The sequence below is a fragment of the Erythrolamprus reginae genome, chromosome 1 (genome assembly GCF_031021105.1).
Source record: "Erythrolamprus reginae isolate rEryReg1 chromosome 1, rEryReg1.hap1, whole genome shotgun sequence".
In the NCBI taxonomy this organism is placed as follows: domain Eukaryota; kingdom Metazoa; phylum Chordata; class Lepidosauria; order Squamata; family Dipsadidae; genus Erythrolamprus; species Erythrolamprus reginae.
In genome coordinates, this window is record NC_091950.1 from 45560519 (window position 1) to 45579049 (window position 18531).

The window sequence follows — 18531 nt, forward strand, 5'->3', positions numbered from 1 at the left end:
TGGCCTGCAGTACAGCACTCTACCTGCTGCGCCACCCCGGCTCATTGTTGGCATACCTTAAGTAAAGATGACACATAAAGCAGAAGCACCAGCAAATTTATATGGGAGTAAAGAGTCCTGTAACCAACACAGTTAAATCTATGAATGTCAAATAAATTGGATTAAAAGCCAACTGGGAACCAAAGAATTTCCTGCAAATGGATTTGGACACTATATGTGGTCTTTGACAGCTAATTGGATAAAACAAATGTGCAAGTTTCTCTTGGGAGAAATCATTCCTGTTCAGAACTGGTAAACTATCCGGAGATGGAAAAGCTTATATCAGAGGTCTTCAAATTTGGGAAGTTTAAGATTTGTGTACTTCAACTCCCAGAATTTTCCATCCAGCATAGCTGGGAGTTGATGTTCACAAGTCTTAAAGTTGCCAAGTTCAAAGACCTCTGGCTTATATCTACTTTCTGCCAAAGCACCCAAAACTTGAAAATGCAGCCTCAGGATTAAGGATATCCAGCAGTTTTCTCAGCCTAAGACTTTTAGCCTTTTGCAGTAAATGCATGAGGAATGACCTCTCTTCCCCCCAAGAATATAAAAATACAAAACACGCAAGAGGCGCCTGCACTTTTTAGGTCTGTTATTGTTTTAATAATTTTTTTAAAGCACAAATCTAATAAATTATTATTATTATTATTATTATTATTAATTATTAATTGCCTCAAGAAGTACCATACAAACCCAAGAAATAAAAGGGGGGGTTGCATACAAATGGTTTTAAAAAAAATATAAAGTATAAGTTGAAATGCATTGAGTCCCACCATTGAATTTCATGAGATTTTTTTTTGGGGGGGGGGGTGTTACATACAGGATAGAAAAATGCTTCTCCTACCATGTACCATCCTTGCTTTCCTTGTACTACAGAGCTTACACCACGTGCTTTCATGCCTTATATATGAAACACAAGAAGCAGAGGAAGTCAGTTGTAACTGCTGCTGCTATTGCAAGCCCAAGTCAGTGCAATAGGAATCACAAGGCTACTCAAGATCCATTGAAAACTGAACAGTTCATTCATAAGATCTGCAAAACTGTTGGCTTGAGGTCAGATAGATGACTAATTTTTCCACGAGCAAAACATCTGCTGTCCTGGAAGTAGCACTTCCTTTAAGTGACTGACTCATGGCACTGCCAGGAACTACAAAGACTGACACAGAGGAAGGAGTCTCATTTCATTTCCCCATTTAGTGCAGGCAAAAGGCATATAGGAGGCCACAGTGGAAACTTCTTACACTGCCACACAGAAGGTTCTGCAATATATTTAGATGTTCAACCCACCCAGTGCTCCTAGCTTTGTAGAAAATTTGCATCCCCGCAATGGACATCAGGCAATTGCCAAACCTAGGCATCATTAGAAGCCCTGAATTTAATTAATTAATTTGAATGCCCAAATGAATGGCCACGGGGAGACAAAGAGAGCTTCTATTTACTTCCTTGATGCAAAACTGCAATATTGAACTTCGAAGAGAGAAAAGAAGCCTATATGCAGGATCCCTGGCAAAAAGGACAAAAATTCTCATTGTTTTAATGAAATCTCAACTTTCTGGGGAACACCCATCACCACAGAATTGCAGTAGAAGCATCAGAACCTTTGTTGATGATGTTCCTAGCATAGGGGTCAGCAACCTTAAAAACTCAAAGAGTCGTTTGGACCCGTTTTCCAAAGATAACAAAAGACCTGGAGCCACAAAACCTGGGTGGGCGTGGCCAACTCAACGTCACTCTAAGTCACATGATTCTCCAGCCATGCCTACCCAGGTTTTTGCCTGTTTTCTTTACTATGGGAAAAAATCTCTCTCTCTCTCCATCTCTCTCCCTCCCCCATCTCTCTTTCTTCTTCTCCCATCACTCTCCCTCCCTCTCATCTTTCTCTCTCTCTCTCCCTTCCTCCCCACCCATGTCACTCTCCTTCTCCCTCCCCCATCTCTTTCTTCCTCTCCCATCACTCTCCCTCCCTCTCATCTTTCTCTGGCCATGTCTTCCAATGAGGCACCTATTGATGCTGTGACTAACACCATACGCCTTGCAGCTAGTCTTTTTCTTTTTGTTTCCGTTTTGCCCAGCATTAAAACTTTTTGAGAAAGCCGTATCTTTGAGTAATGTATCTGACGTATGATATAATTTGAGACTTTGTGTCTTGAACGAGAACTCTTGGTTGATTTGTTCAATGATCCATTTGTTTTCTCCATTATCTGTAATATTCTCAAGAAATGTCTTTAACACAGAAGTTCAAAAGAATTAACACTCTTTCATTTCTGCCTTTTCAAAGTCCAACTTTCATTCCTATACAGTATTGTGGGAAAAATCTATTTCTTGCACAATTCTAATCTCTGTAACTATGGGCATCTGAGCATTTTTCCCAAGGACATGTTGCTATTCCACACAATAGCAATTATTGGTAGTGTAAGATTTGATGTTGCTTCCTGCTCCGTTGACAGATGACCCTACAAGGTAGAAGCATTCTATCACTTAAAAATCTTCATTGTCAGTTCTAAGGATGATTGCTGCACCTGTTGTCATTAATTTGGTTTTCTATATAGAAACATAGAAACATAGAAGTCTGACGGCAGAAAAAGACCTCATGATCCATCTAATCTGCCCTTATACTATTTTCTGTATTTTATCTTAGGATGGATATATGTTTATCCCAGGCATGTTTAAATTCAGTTACTGTGGATTTATCTACCATGTCTGCTGGAAGTTTGTTCCAAGGATCTACTACTCTTTCAGTGAAATAATATTTTCTCATGTTGCTTTTGATCTTTCTCCCAACTAACTTCAGATTGTGTCCCCTTGTTCTTGTGTTCACTTTCCTATTAAAAACACTTCCCTCCTGGGCCTTATTTAACCCTTTAACATATTTAAATGTTTCGATCATGTCCCCCCTTTTCCTTCTGTCCTCCAGACTATACAGATTGAGTTCATTAAGTCTTTCCTGATACGTTTTATGTATATATGTATTTATTTATATATTTTAGTACCATTATTTTTCCACTATTTACTTGACTTCCATTACTAGGGCTTTCAGATCATTGCATTTCAACTATCAAAGTTACTGTTACTGTTACAAAGATATTATCAGCATAGCACAGATTGTTTGTTCTTTTAATTTATAAACCCATTTTATAAATCGTCATCTTCAGATCCAGTTTCCCATAATATATATTCTGCGTATATGTTGAATAAATAAGCATATTCAGCCTTGTCTTCACTCTTTTGTCAACCTGGAAACAATGGAAGCAATCTGTTTGTCCTTCTTTGGCTTCCTAGGAGTCCAATTTTATTAAAAACACTGACATAAGTGACACAACGTAAGGTTGCTCTGTGAAGCAAATGATGATATTATCCATTCAGTCATATCCAGGTTTTGGTGATTCTATGGGCCACGTCTCTCTACATCACTGGCTCCCAAACTTTTTCAGTCCATCGCCCTCTTGGTGCTAGAAACTCATCTTCAGTACCCCCCACCCCCTCCCCTTTCAGATGGGCGTGGTCAGGTGACCGGGTGGGCATGACCAACTTTTAAAATAGTATGTATGTGACACTTTGGTTTTAAATATTTAGTTTTTAGATAATTTTAAAATTAATTATTCTATTAATTGGCCTAGAAATGTTTTATTTATTTATTGTATCTTTTTAGCAAAATGTTGTCCATGAAGAAGGGCGGCATGTAAGTCCAATAAATAAGTAAGTAAGTAAGTAAGTAAGTAAGTAAGTAAGTAAGTAAGTAAGTAAGTAAGTAAGGAAGGAAGGAAGGAAGGAAGGAAGGAAGGAAGGAAGGAAGGAAGGAAGGAAGGAAGGAAGGAAGGAAGGAAGGAAAAAATACATTAAAAATAAACAAGTAAATAAGGAAGTAAATAAATAATGGATGAATGAATGAATAAAATAAATAAATAAATAAATAAGTAAGTAAGTAATGAATGAACGAATGAATACTAAATAAATAAATAAATAAATAAATAAATAAACGAACGAACGAACGAACGAATAAATAAATAAATAGTGGTGAAACTCACTTAACAACGCTCTTGCTTAGCAAACAAAAGTTTGGGCTCAATTATGGTCATAAGTCTTTTTCTTCCCTCCCTTCCCCCTTTCTGTATTTTTCTTTCTTTCTCTCTGTCTTCCTTCCTTTCTACCTTCTTTCTTTTCTTCCTTCCTACCCTTTCTACCATGGAGCCAGCGTGGATGGAAGGTGACCTTTTCTGCAGTATCCCCCTCCCCTCTTTGGATCGCCCTGCAATGGGGGAGGCTCTGTCTTTGTAGAAATGGGATGTGCAGCAACCTCAGGACATTCACTTGCCCTTCTGCCGCCCTTCTCAGTGGCTGCATTTCCACCAAGGGCCGCCCATCCACCCACTGTCCAGGCGGCTAGGATCGATGCCAGTCTCGAAAGGCAAGTGTGTGTGTTGGACTGCCAGGAAGGCCACCAAGCATGGCAGGGCTGTGGGGGAGGGAGTAGGCTGCCACCTCTCTTTGCCTCTTAGCACCCCGTTACCCCCTTGCCTCTTAGCACCCCCATGCCGTACCCCTTGCCTCTTGGCACAGTACCGCCCCCTTTGGGAACCACTGCTCTCCATCTTCTGATCTTGCACTACTTCTCTGAGTTGTTCTATGCTCCTGCTCAGTAGTGGGTTCTATATTAGGTTGCCACCAGTTGGTGTGCACGACGCTTCTGTGCATGAATGCACAATGCTTCTGGGCATGCGCAGAAACGTCCCAGGTGGGTAGGTGGAGCCTCCTGCTGCCACCACATTCATATGCTAGAATTCACTTTATATTTAAATTCAAGGAAGCATGGGGAATTTGTCCCCCCCCCCAAAAAAGCTACCATAAATATATTTTCATTTCCTTTTAGAGAAACAAAGGAAGAGAAAATTTTGAGAAACACATATATATTTTTACTGTAGATTTTCTTTTCATAAGCTTCTCTTGTTGTAATTATAGCCTGAATATGTTTCACAAGCTCACAGTATCAGACACTGGTTTTGGAAACATCCTGTGGTTAGTTTACTTAAAACTTTTCAAAGTCACTTTTTTTCCCTCCATTCTCAGTTTATTTTTAATCTGCCACTATTGTGAACGGAAAGACACTATTAAAAAGACACCCAAAAGTGCAAAACAAAAATAAAAACAAAGGGCACAATCCTGATACCTTCAGACACGAATTAAATTATGATAAAATACAATAATTGTTAAAATCTTCAACACAACAAAGCGGTCGGCCTTCAAACTGAGAAAAAACAGTAGAGTTTAGAATAGAGAATGCTGGATTAGGACAAGATCTGGGTTTAAATCCCTTCTCAATCCTGAAGATTAACTGATTTTCACTATGACCTACATAATCTTGTAGAAAGATATGCTTTGCAAGTTCACAAATATTTTCATCATCTGTGAAAGAAACTTCTGTCTTTTTCCCTCCTTTGTAGGTGTTTAGGAATTGCTTCCAAATATTCCTTGGTAATGTTTTTCAGTTACTTTATTGTCAGAAGTGGCGAAAAGTGCTACCGCTGTTACATTTTCAGTTACGTATTTTTTCATCGGTGTGAAAACATCCAGGGTGCTCATTCTTCCCAATCTCAAAAAGGCCATGAGAAGAGTTTTATTGTAATAGCTTTCCCCTAAGGCAGAGGTGTCAAACTGGCAGCCTATGGGCTGAACGTGTCACATGCACATCACGCCCACCCCTTTTCTGCGAAGGGGTTAAAGTCGTGAATCATCATGTGACGGCAATGTGACGCAACGAGTTTGATACCCGTGTACTACAGCAAGGAAGAACTTGACATGCACACCTGTCCCTTGCCCTCTTTGTCACTAAATAAGTAAAAGCAATTGGGCCTGTATGTAACACTGAGCTTTACAAATAAGATAGGGCAGCTGTTGGTGGACCAAACGCCCCAATGTCTAGCAGCAGCCATCTTTCAGTTCCTGGATTTAATTGCAAGGTTGATGGCGAAGTTCCTTTGCATTTCATCTAATCCTTTGCATAAGATGGAACCAGGTGCCTAATGGACCCTTTAGGCTTTCAGAGGCACTTACTATAGGAAATATGCAGGCAGCTTCGGCTTTATTGATCTTTGGTGCACAGAAATCTGTCCGGAGACTGCAAATAGTCCAGAATGCAGCCACGAGAGCTGTTATGGGTGTAGCGTGGTACACCCATATAACACCTTTGCTCCACGAGCTGCACTGGCTTCCTATTAGTCTCTGGGCACAATTCAAGGTGTTGGTTATTACCTATAAAGTCCTACATGGCTCAGGGCCAGACTATTTACGGGACCACCTCCTGCCGCATACCTCCCAGAGACCAATAATAGCTCACAGAGTTGGCCTCCTCCAGGTCCCGTCGACTAAACAATGTAGGTTGGCGGGACCGCGGGGGAGGGCCTTCTCTATGGCTCTATGGAACCAACTACCCCCTGATGTCTGTACTGCTCCCACCCTATTGACCTTCCGCTTTGCCAGCAGGCCTGCCGACAATGAATTGTCCATGTTTCGTGGTCAAATTTTATTTTATGAATGGTGTGCATGCATAAGATTTGATTGGTTTTTATATAAATGGGTTTTATTGGGGTTAGTTTTTTAGAGCTTATATTGACTTCTTTTTTATTGCTGTATCTTTTTGTATTGATATTATGTTGTAAGCTGCCCTGAGTCCTTTGGGATTGGGCGGCATAGAAGTCATATGAATGAATGAATGAATGAATTGCAGGAAGAGATGAAGCAAGTCAAGGAATGCCTGCAGTAGTGATGAAGAATGAACTCAACCAATCATAGGGTGACCGTGTCTGGGATCTTAGTATGATAGTCATTCTGACTTCATTGTGTCTATGTTAACTCTCCTCCGAGCTGCTGTGGCATGTTTTGCAATTTTTTCCTCTTTTTTTTTTTTTTGCAGACAAAACCCCTTGCATTTGCTTCTCAGACGTTTTCGTTGATGACTCTAGATCAGTGATGGCAAACCTTTTTTTCCATTGGGTGCTGAAATTGTGCATTTTCCCGCTATCGTGCACATGTGAGTACCCACACCCATAACTCAGTGGACCCTGCATGCTATCAGCAAAAATGGCCGAAATCTCACTCATGTGTCTTCACACAAAATTTTGTTTGCTGCGGATGCGCAGAAACGAAATCTCACTCTGATGGGGGTGCGCATGCCCGTAACAGCATGCCTCTGATCGTGCAGAATGCAGCTGCGATAGCAATCATGGGCTTCCCTAAGTATGCCCATGTTACACCAACACTCCGCAGTCTGCAGTGGTTGCCGATCAGTTTCCGGTCACAATTCAAAGTATTGGTTATGACGTACATCGTACCAAAATATCTCCGGGACCGCCTTCTGCCGTACGAATCCCAGTGACCAGTTAGGTCCCACAGAGCTGACCTTCTCCAGGTCCTGTCAACTAAACAATGTCGTTTGGCGGGACCCAGGGGAAGAGCCTTCTCTGTGGCGGCCCCGACTCTCTGGAACCAACTCCCCCCAGAGATCAGAATTGCCCCCACCCTCCTCGCCTTTCGTAAGCTCCTTAAAACCCACTTCTGTTGTCAGGCATGGGGGAACTGAGATAACTTCTCCATGCCTATATTGTTTATGTATGGCATGTTGTGTGCATGTTTTTTAAATTATGGGTTTTTAGTTTTAATTATTAGATTTGTATTGTTTTTCTATTACTGCTGTGAGCCGCCCCGAGTCTATGGTGAGGGGCAGCATACAAATTTAATGAATGAATGAATAAATGAATGAATAAATGAATGAATGAATAAATAAATAAATAAATAAATAGTCGCAGACGGTGCAACATTAGCGCTGAAGAGGGCAGGCCTTCGCTGGATATGCGGTTCTAAAACAGATTTATATATTTACATTATATAAATCTGTTTTAGAACCGCATATCCAGCGAAGGCCTGCTCTCTTCAGCGCTAACGTTGCGCCATCTGCGACTATTTATTCAGTATGATACAATAATTTATAACTGCTGTAAAAGGAAATCCAATTATTTGTTTTTATTTTAAAAATATCTCTAGAGTACTACGTGTGACCTAGAGGCTCTCTTACAAATAATGGATTATGCTGGGGGGAAATGTTTTGTTTTGCAGCACGACAACTTCCCATTACTGAATCTTTTAAATAGTGACATTTTGAGGAAGGAGACAAAGAAAGACATAGGAGTAACTGCAATATGATCTGGGGTTAGGGGAAGTTAATATCACTTCCTTGCCTCTTGGGTCTAGAAAGGGGAAGGGCCTATTTAATCAGCCTATCCCAGATTAATAGTGAATCCACCAAGGCAAGGGTGGGGGACTGTGGCCCTTTTATGACCTGTGGACTTTAACGCCCAGAATTTCTGAGCTACCAGGGCTGCAATGGCTCAGGAATTTTGGAAGGTGAAGCCCACAGTTCATAAAAGGGTCATAGTCCCCCACCCCTGCACTAACGTATCAGAGGGAGCTTGGAATTATTCCTGAGGTGCCTAGTCCAGTTGAGATCTTGGTTGCAACTTGAAATGAGAATGTGACAAGGGTCTTGGACAGACCTGGGCAAGATGGGGCCCGAGGGCCGGATGTGGCCCGCCCACTATCTGTGACTGGCCCACGTAGGTCGATCCAACTTTTCTAGATAAGAACCAGGTGTTCAAAATATAATATATAATTACATATGTATACCGGTATATATAATATATAGCATAATATAATATATAATTATAATTTATAATTATAATATAATTAACTCAGTTCTACCCAATAATATATAGTATTGGGTAGAACTGAGTTAATTATATTAGTCTAGCCCTCTAAAACCATCCCAATTTCTCATGCGGCCCTATGGCAAAATTAATTGCCCACCCCTGGTCTTGGATAATCCCTATGTGAACTTTCTGTGTTTGTGGATCTCATAGAGTGCCCTAGTTTACAGAATAGCTCCAGGAGAAGAGACGGCCACACGTGATGCCTAGAACCATGATGGCGAACCTATGGCACGTGTGCCACAGTTGGCATGCGGAGCTATATCTGCTGGCAGACCCAGCAGTTGCCTTAGCTCAGCTCCAACTGGCTAGCTTATTTTCGACTCGCATGCTCTAGGAGGGCATTTTCCTCGGGGAGAAGGAGGGAGGTATTTTCGCCCTTCCCAGACTCCAAGAAAGCCTCTGGAGCGTGGAAAAACAGGCCTACTGGGCCTATCAGAAGTCAGGAAATGGGAGAGCAGGGGATGGGGGGAGGGGGGGTTGTGCATGCATGTGCTGGGAGAGGGCAGCATATGGGGGGGGAGTCATGAATGCATGCACATGGGGGGTTGGGCACATTGAGGTGCATTGAAGTATAGGTATCGGCACGTGCATACACTTTCGGCACCCAAAGAAAAAAAAGGTTCGTCATCACTGACCTAGAACATTGCTGGAGAAAGACTAAGAACAAAGCAAAACCAAGCATAAGTGAGAACCTTTGTTAGGAGTTATTTTGTGGCGGTAAGAGTAGTGAAGAATAGTCTACTTCTTGACTTTTATGGCACCTGCAGATTGATTGATTTATTTATTTTGTCCAATACACAATGAACGTTTTAGTGGGTATATATATATATATATATACACATAGTAAAATACATGATGAAGGTTATAGAGGAGATACTCATAGTAAAATATATTTAAGAAATAATAGAAAAGAAGATATAGCAATAGAACATATCAATGAAAGAATAGAAGAAGAGATATAGGAATAGAAGAAAGGTATAGGAGATATAGGAGAGCAATAGGACTGGGGACGGAAGGCACTCGCCCCTTACTGACCTCTTAGGAATCTGGATAGGTCAACCATAGATAAACTGGGCAGCAACCCATCAGGGGACTATATCTCTTCTAGATAAGTGCATTGCTTGAAAGTATATTCATTTGCTCAAGATAAGAAAGGAAAAAGAAAATTCTGGGGTGCTGGAGAACCATCTGAAGGCTAAAGAGATGGGTTATTGCTAAATGGGGTTATTGTGATTAGTCAATTTGCAAAAATGAGCATGTTACTCTAAAAACCTCAAACACATCCTCTGAATTAAAAAGAATCATTGAGCTCTGCTTGAAAAGCCCATGAAATCTACTGTTATTGTTTTCCAGAAAAACACCTTGCACAAAACAGGAAGCCTCATTCATACATCTGTGGTTGCCAGCTTTAATAGATGTAACCTGTTTATTACAGTAGCGCTAACAACACACATTTTTCTTGCAACTGTAACAAAAGAGGCAAAATATTCCTTTCTCTGTAGGACAGCAATGATGAACCTATGGCATGGGTACCACAGGTGGCACACGGAGCCATATCTGCTGGCACACAAGCTGTTGCCCTAGCTCAGCTCCAATGTGCATGTGTGTGCTGGTCAGCTGATTTTTGGCTCGCACAGAGGCTCTGGGAGGGTGTTTTTGGCTTCCAGAGAGCCTCCGGGGGGATGGGAGAGGGCCTTTTTACCCTCCCCTGGCTCCAGGGAAGCCTTTGGAGCATGGGGAGGGCAAAGCACAAGCCTCCTGGGCCCACCAGAAATTGGGAAACAGGCTCTTTCTGGCCTCCAAAGGGCCTCCAGAGGGTGGGGGAAGCTGTTTTCGCCTTCCCCAGGCATTGAATTATGGGTATGGGCACCCTTGCATGTGCGATACTGTGCTGGCACGCTCTTTCGGCACCTGAGAAAAAAAAGGTTCACTGTCACTGCCATAGGAGGTTGGAGCTAGCATTCAGATAGGGTTGTCCTCGTCCAATCACACTGAGGACTGAGTTTGTCAATCAAATTCAATTGCAGTATCATGTACCATCTTGGATATACAGTGATCCCTCTATTATCGCGAGGGTTCCGTTCCAAGACCCCTCGCGATAATCGATTTTTCGCGATGTAGGGTTGCGAAAGTAAAAACACCATCTGCGCATGCGCGCCCTTTTTTCTATGGCCGCGCATGCGTAGATGGTGGAGTTTGCGTTCCCCGCCGCCCACGCAAAGGGGAAACCCCGATTCGGCTCCTCGCTGCTGCTGCGCTACCGAGCAGATCAGCTGCTGGGCGGCTGAAGGAACCTTCCCTGGGTCTTCCCCCTCTTGCTGGCGGGTGGGCGAGCAGCGGACATCAGCGAGGAGCCGGGGTTTCCCCTTTGCGTGGGTGGCCGGGAAGACCCAGGTTGGGGGTTCGGGGGGGTGCTGGGAAGCCCCCCAGGCTGGCTGCGACCTTTTAAAACAGCCGCGCCGCTTCCCAGCTGACTCCCGAAGCCAAACCCGGAAGTGGTTTTTTTTTTTAATTAATATTTTTTTTAAAATCGCGATATAGCGTTTCGCGAAGATCGAGATCGCGAAACTCGAGGGATCACTGTATTCCTACCGTATGCTCTGCAAGCCAATTTATGTGAGTTCACATTATTTTCTAACTTCGGCCATCGGTATCAGATGAGAGGCGGCACATAACAACCTTCGGTTTCAACGCCACGTGGGTGGTCTATTCCAGCAAATTAGAGATCCCGTGAGTGTTTGCATGAGATCTCTCAGACGAGCCTTTTGAAATTTAAATGGCCCCAGCTGCTTTTCTAGAGTTCTTGTTTGCCGGCTTCCCCTCTCAGTTCTCCAGTGGATGTAGCGACATCGGGTCTATCAAGCTTGCTCATCAGATCCCTGTTGTTTTCTTATTCTTTTACGTTTGCTTCAATCGTGAACACATAGAGGCTGACCATTTGAGCTTGCAACAGGTCGCGCCTCTTTTTTCATTCTGTGCAATGGAATTTCCCGCTCATTTAAGCAGCATCCATTTCAAACTAATTGGCCTTGCAATCCCACTTCCCTCAAGCTCTAACCATGACGGACGCTGATCCCCAGACCTCGGGGAAGAAGCGACAAACGTCAGCGAGGACTGACCTTCCTGATGAGGATTCAGCGAGTTCCACTCCTACTGAGGCTTACAAGCCTAGATCGAGCACTGGAGCGGGATGAGAAAAGGTGAGATCACGCACTTCAAAAGCTAACAGCAAAGGCGGATAGGCGATATTCATTACTACCGCCAGGCTCAAAAATCCATCTGCCTGCCAGAGAAGTAGTTATGAGATTGGACTATCCAACCATCACTTTGGTAAATACTGATGTGTGTGGGGATTTGGGATTTGCTTCCTCTCATCGATCAAGGCCTGTCAATATTCCTTCCCATTGTTTCAGCCCTGCCCCCCCCCCCCCATTGCACCACTGGCTTCCATCCAATCTCAGATTCCAGGGGCAGATCATAACACTATTCCTGTGGGTTGCCAATTACCACTAGTGCACGCTGGTCCCTCCTCAACCCTTGATCATTCTAATATACAAATGATCATTGTATTGATCATCTGAGTATTGCATTGGCAGTTCTGTGTTAGCAAAAATTTCAGAAGAGAAGGATTTAGGGGTAGTGATTTCTGACAGTCTCAAAATGGGTGAGCAGTGTGGTCGGGCGGTAGGAAAGGCAAGTAGGATGCTTGGCTGCATAGCTAGAGGTATAACAAGCAGGAAGAGGGAGATTGTGATCCCCTGATATAGAGCGTTGGTGAGACCACAATTGGAGTACTGTGTTCAGTTCTGGAGACCTCACCTACAAAAAGATATTGACAAAATTGAACGGGTCCAAAGACGGGCCATAAGAATGGTGGAAGGTCTTAAGCATAAAATGTATCAGGAAAGACTTAATGAACTCAATCTGTATAGTCTGGAGGACAGAAGGAAAAGGGGGGACATGATCGAAACATTTAAATATGTTAAAGGGTTAAATAAGGTTCAGGAGGGAAGTGTTTTTAATAGGAAAGTGAACACGAGAACAAGGGGACACAATCTGAAGTTAGTTGGGGGAAAGATCAAAAGCAACGTGAGAAAATATTATTTTACTGAAAGAGTAGTAGATCCTTGGAACAAACTTCCAGCAGACGTGGTTGGTAAATCCACAGTAACTGAATTTAAACATACCTGGGATAAACATATATCCATTGTAAGATAAAATACAGGAAATAGTATAAGGGCAGACTAGATGGACCATGAGGTCTTTTTCTGCTGTCAGTCTTCTATGTTTCTATGTTTCTATTGCAGCCATTGTCCACTAGTACATGGCAGGATTTCAGCAGATGACCTAGCCTAATCAAAAATCTGTGCCTCAACCGCCTAATCAATTTTCTGATCCCACTTACTGTGATCCCCAAAGGGTTGGTGACTTCTCTGGGTCTTCCAGTGGTGGTAGCCCAGCTCTTCGCTTGGAGGAGGGCGAGTGTGATGAAATAGCTTTATCGGAAGATGAGGGCCTGTTACTAGAACACCCAGTAACCATTGGGCTCTTTCTACTGGAGCTCTTTAAATCCTTATTGTACAAGGCCAGGAACACGGCCCATCTACGCAATGCCTCTCCTTCTTCTGGGTACGGGGAGAAGAGCCGGGGTAGCATACTGGTTAGAGTACAGCACTGCAAGCTACTGTAATTCAGCAGTTCAAATCTCACCACCGGCTCAAGGTTGACTCAGCTTTCCATCCTTCCGAGGTGGGAAAAAGGAGGACCCAGATTTTGGGGGCAATATGCTGATTATGTAAATCGCTTAGAGAAGGCTGTAAAAGCACTATGAAGCGGTGTATAAATGCTAAACGCTATTCCTATTCTGCAACTAATCCCATTTTACTGAACAATTACCAGAGCTAGATGTCATCCCAACTCCCCAATTATTTGTGGACAATGTCCAACATCAATATACAGCACCAGCACCATTCCACACGAGGTGTATCCACTTCAGCAGCTTGGAAAACTCAGGCTTCCTTGGAAGAAGTTTGCCGTGCGGCTACATGGGAATCTCCCACGCAATTCATTAGACATTTTAAGATAGACTCCTTTGCCTCAGCAGAAGCCGCCTTTGTCCAACGGGTTATACCCTGTTTCCCCAAAAATAAGACGTACCCCGAAAGTAAGGCATGTCAGAGGTTTTGCAGAATTTGCTAATATAAGGCACCCCCCGAAAATAAGGTGTAGTCAAGTTTACATACGGTACGGTGGAAAAACATACAGTACCATTCAAAGCTGTTCATAGCGGTACCGTAATAATCTGGTGTCCCCTGCTGGCCCCTTCCAACGCTTTGTACCATCCAGTACAGCAGACACAGTCTGCTGCTGTCTCACCGCCATTACAGTCTCCACTACAGTACGTAGACTGTAGTTCCTCTGGTGGCCGGAAGCTGCAATAGCGGGAGTATACTGTTGTACCATATAAATGCCGTCGTTTGTGTGTGTGGGGTGCCATACTGACAGGTACCATACCGTAATTAGTGTACCGTACGGTACACTTTCTTTGGGGGTGTCAGCTTTTCTGCCTGTGAATTTGTCTTATTTGAGAAATATAAGGCACCCCCCGAAAATAAGACGTAGCACAACTTTTGGAGCAAAAATTAATATAAGACAGTGTCTTATTTTCGGGGAAACACGGTACAACAGGTCGTCAAGTTGTTAGCTTGAGTGTTGTTCTGTGGTTATCGCTTGTTCCCCTCCCTAAGGATTTGCCTCAGCTTTGGTATGTCCCTATCTGAATGCTAGCTCTAACCTCCTATGGAGAAGGAGCATTGGCTTGCCCTTCCTCATAGGTTGGAGCTAGCATTCAGTCCCTTCCTCGTTTTACATTTGGGGACATATTTGGTGTTTTTTCTTGTTCACCATCTTTTTATCTCCAGAATTTCTAGCAGTCAACTTGTTCCGGATTCCTGTAAACTCCTTTTTTCTATGGAGTTTAACTGTCCAGGGTGCTGATCTACGTCGAGTCTGTCTGTGCGGCTTCGTCTAAACTGGGAATATATCCAAGATGGTACATGATACTACAATTGAATTTGATTGACGGACTCATTCCCCAATTGTGATTGGACAGAAGGAGTAAAAGCACTCACTGCTTTTACTCCTACTGTTCCTCCATCACCTGGTGTTTAAGGCAGCTTAAAAATGTGACAAAAAGGGCAGCTTTAAAGGGACTGAAAGTAGCATGAGATCTATAAGGGTGGAAAGGCAAAAGTCAAAAGAGCAGACATGGTTTCACGATCAAAATCTCACTCCTTTTTTTACATGTAGGAAGGGGCAAAGTTTTGATAATGTAATTGCGACCACCTTCTCCCTCTTTTTTTTGGGGGGGGGGGCAATACCTGGTCTTCCCTGAATAAGAAGAATGAAGGGATGGATGCTGAAGATGCTATGAGCATGTGGGTGAAGTGGCTTACCCCTCTTGTGCAGCCATCCCTCCTTCACTATTGCGACTTCATTCATAATGGCAGAATTTCAGCTGTGTTGGCTGCCGAAAGTCCCACCTCTTCGCTGCAGGTAAAAGGATCCAACTCCTCCTCCTCTACTTCTTTTCTTCAGCTACACCTAACGAAAAGAGAAGAAATAGCACACTATCAATCTCATGTAAACAAAAACACAGGTTAAAAATAGAAATGCGTGATGAAGATTTATTTTGCCTGAAACACATGCAAAACACATAACCGTAAGGAAAGAAACAGCAGATGCAGTGATTTGTATTTAAGTATTCCACATATTCACAGGATTAGAAAATATGGAAATGATTTTAGTAGTAAAAATGCTAAATCAGAAAGAATTCAATCTCAATAAGATCTTGAACTATGGAGAATTGTCAAAATGAAGGTTTCCTTAGTGTTACCTATAAACACCAGTACAGTGGTACCTACAAACACCTCTATTTACAAACTTTTCTAGATAAGGGTGTTCAAGATTTTTTTGCCTCTTCTCAAGAACCATTTCTCTTGAACCATTTTCCACTTACAAACCCAAGCCTCTGAAACTGTAACTGGAGAATGCAGGGAGAAGCCTCTGTGGGGCCTCTCTAGGAATCTCCTGGGAGGAAACAGGGCCGGAAAAGGCAGGGAGAAGCCTCCATGGGGCCTCTCTAGGAATCTCCTGGGAGGAAACAGGGCCTCCACCCTCCCTGTGGTTTCCCCATTCACACACAAATTATTTGCTTTTACATTAATTCCTATGGGAAAAAATGCTTCTTCTTACAAACTTTTCTACTTAAGAACCTGATCATGGAACAAATTAAGTTCATAAGTAGAGGTACCACTGTATTTATATTTTAGTTTACTTAAAAGTTCTGTTATCACTCACTACTTAACTGTTTTGGCACTTTAGATCGGCAGTCACCAACTGATGGTCCATGGACCACTGGTGGTCTGCAAGAAACTTTTGATGGTCTGCAGAAAAATTATTTGCCTTTTTTATACTGCATTAAATCAGTGGTCCTCAAACTATGGCCCGTAGGCTGGATATGTGCAATGAATGTTTGTGTTGTTACAGAGTCTCCCTCTTCGGGGTCTTTTTATGCAGGTCAGAGGAAGGCAGAAATTCCAGCTTGGGGTCTGCTTCAGCCTCTTGGTGCAGGGCTTTGGGCGAAGGCTGGAGGGAAGTGCCGCTGGTGGCAAAGAGGTGGAGGGCCTTGTTCCAATGGGGCTGCATCATGGCCTGGAACTGGCTGGCCATCTCAGCCCGCTGAGCATCCATAACCTGACCTTGCCCTCCCACAGATCTTCCCTCTGCTTGGAAAGACTATGCTCGTATTCCTTAGTGAGGTGCTTCTGCTGAGCCTCCTTTTTGGTCAGATCCAATTTGATTTTAAGCCAGCTCTTTTGCCAACTCTTTCTCATGGCAGCTGCTTAGCTACAACTGTTTCTTCTTGGAGCCATAAGGAGTCCGGGTAGGCAGGTGAGGAGTGGCTGGGAGGGGAGAGGGGAGTAGATGCTGGCAAGGCGCCCCTTGATGTGACATTGAGTTGGCCATGACCATGGCCACCTGACCACCTAGCCCCGCCCACCCTAATGACCAGCTGGTCATTAGGCAGGTCATATTAGTGGCCCACAGGATTTAAAATTACAAATGTAGTGGTCCCTGAGGTCTGAAATTTTGGTGACCTCTGCTTTAGCTATTGACTTGTATCTCAACAATGGCTGCATCTGTGTGTAAAACCTAGGTGTAAGAGCTTTCTGCATCACAATCTAAGTCACCTATGCACCCTAGCCTTATTTTGTTTTACTTTGCAAAAACAAAAACAGGGCCCAGCCACAGGATGCAAATATTTGCTCCATCCTTGGATTCACATAAATTATTGAAAACGTGCAAATAAATATTGGTGATTCTGTGGAACATAAAACAAAGATAAGATTCATCCACTTGGTCTAAAGGATTTCTTTGCTCCCAGTTTAATGCAACACGGGAACCCAGCCGCTGTAACTTATAAACCTTATTTATTTGTTTGTTTGATTTATTTCTATGCTGCCCTTCTCCGCAAACTCCAGGCAGCTCACAACAAAGAAAAATACAATAATAAAATATATAAGAAATCTAAACTTAAAAATCAGATCTAAAATCCCAGTTCATTAAAACAATCCTCCACATTCATCCCATATGCATTCCAATCGTTGATTGGGGCTAGGTGTAACACTCAATGGCCCCAAGCCTGCCTGCAAAGGCTTATACATAGCTTATACACCACGTGTGAACCTAGCCAACTGGGTCTGTTTCTTTGGATAAGGGAAATTATATGTTTGTCGCTATTGTTTTCATACTCCCCATTTTTTTTCTTTGGATACTGAAATCTTAATTTACCAGACTTTGATATAACAGACTTCATATGCAACAGACTCTGTTTTGATGAGTGCCTCTGCTAGCTTTCTCTTTGCTAGTCTAAGTTGGAATGCTTGTCCGCGCGCGATTTCGCTACCTGCCCAGGTACAGTAGCATAATTGTGCTGGACTCTGCTAGCATTCAGAGCCATGGGGCCAAGTACACGCCCCCATTCCACCTTACCAGCCAACCTCTGGTCTAGAACGATCTATATCATCAGCGATGGGCTACGAGCTGGAACGCTAAATTGTGCTCGCCGCTGCAGCTCATAAGTTCTTGCGGGGCCAGCGTGATTTTGCTGCTGCACCTGTGGAGTTAGAAAAATCACGCACAGAGCCACAGATGCACCCATGTTTTGGCATGTGCGGAAACAAAAAACCTCGCTGAAACACAGGTGCACCTGCGGCTCTGTGCGCGATTTTGCTACCTCCACAGGTGCAGCAGCAAAATTGCGCTGGCCCTGCTAGAACTTATGAGCCGCTGCGGCGAGCGCAATTTAGCGTTCCGGCTTGTAGCCCACCGCTGTATATCGTGGAAGGTTGAGATTGTTTTCAAAACTCAAAGCTGAGTTTTATTTTCCCATTTTGTACGTAAGTGGTTGAGGTTGACAGGGGACAATTAACGTACCACCACAGTACAATCAGACAGCAGAGAAAAGATTGAAAAGCAAAGCCTTCACAGTGCCGAATAAAGTAGGCATCACTCAGTTCAAATTATAATCTCAGGTTATTAAACAAAAACACGTGTAAGCCTTATGTGTACAAATACAGCCCTGTTCTTCTTTCTTCACTGCCCAATGTTTTGCAATAAAGTCAATAAAGTCTTCAGAGTTATGGGAAACCAGACACCAGGTTTAAAATAAGTA

At 43.1% G+C, this 18531-nt stretch overlaps 1 protein-coding gene across 3 annotated transcripts in view; it reads right to left on the reverse strand.

The window, feature by feature from the left end:
• The window catches only part of AKT1 (AKT serine/threonine kinase 1), a 155707-nt gene that overhangs the window by 105438 nt on the left and 31738 nt on the right, over window positions 1-18531 (reverse strand). For all 3 annotated transcript variants that reach the window (XM_070751237.1, XM_070751245.1, XM_070751254.1), the window contains one exon: window positions 15251-15398. In XM_070751237.1, the coding sequence (XP_070607338.1) occupies window positions 15251-15296 (46 nt within the window). In that variant the 5' untranslated portion in view covers window positions 15297-15398. The remainder of the gene's footprint in view (window positions 1-15250; window positions 15399-18531) is intronic.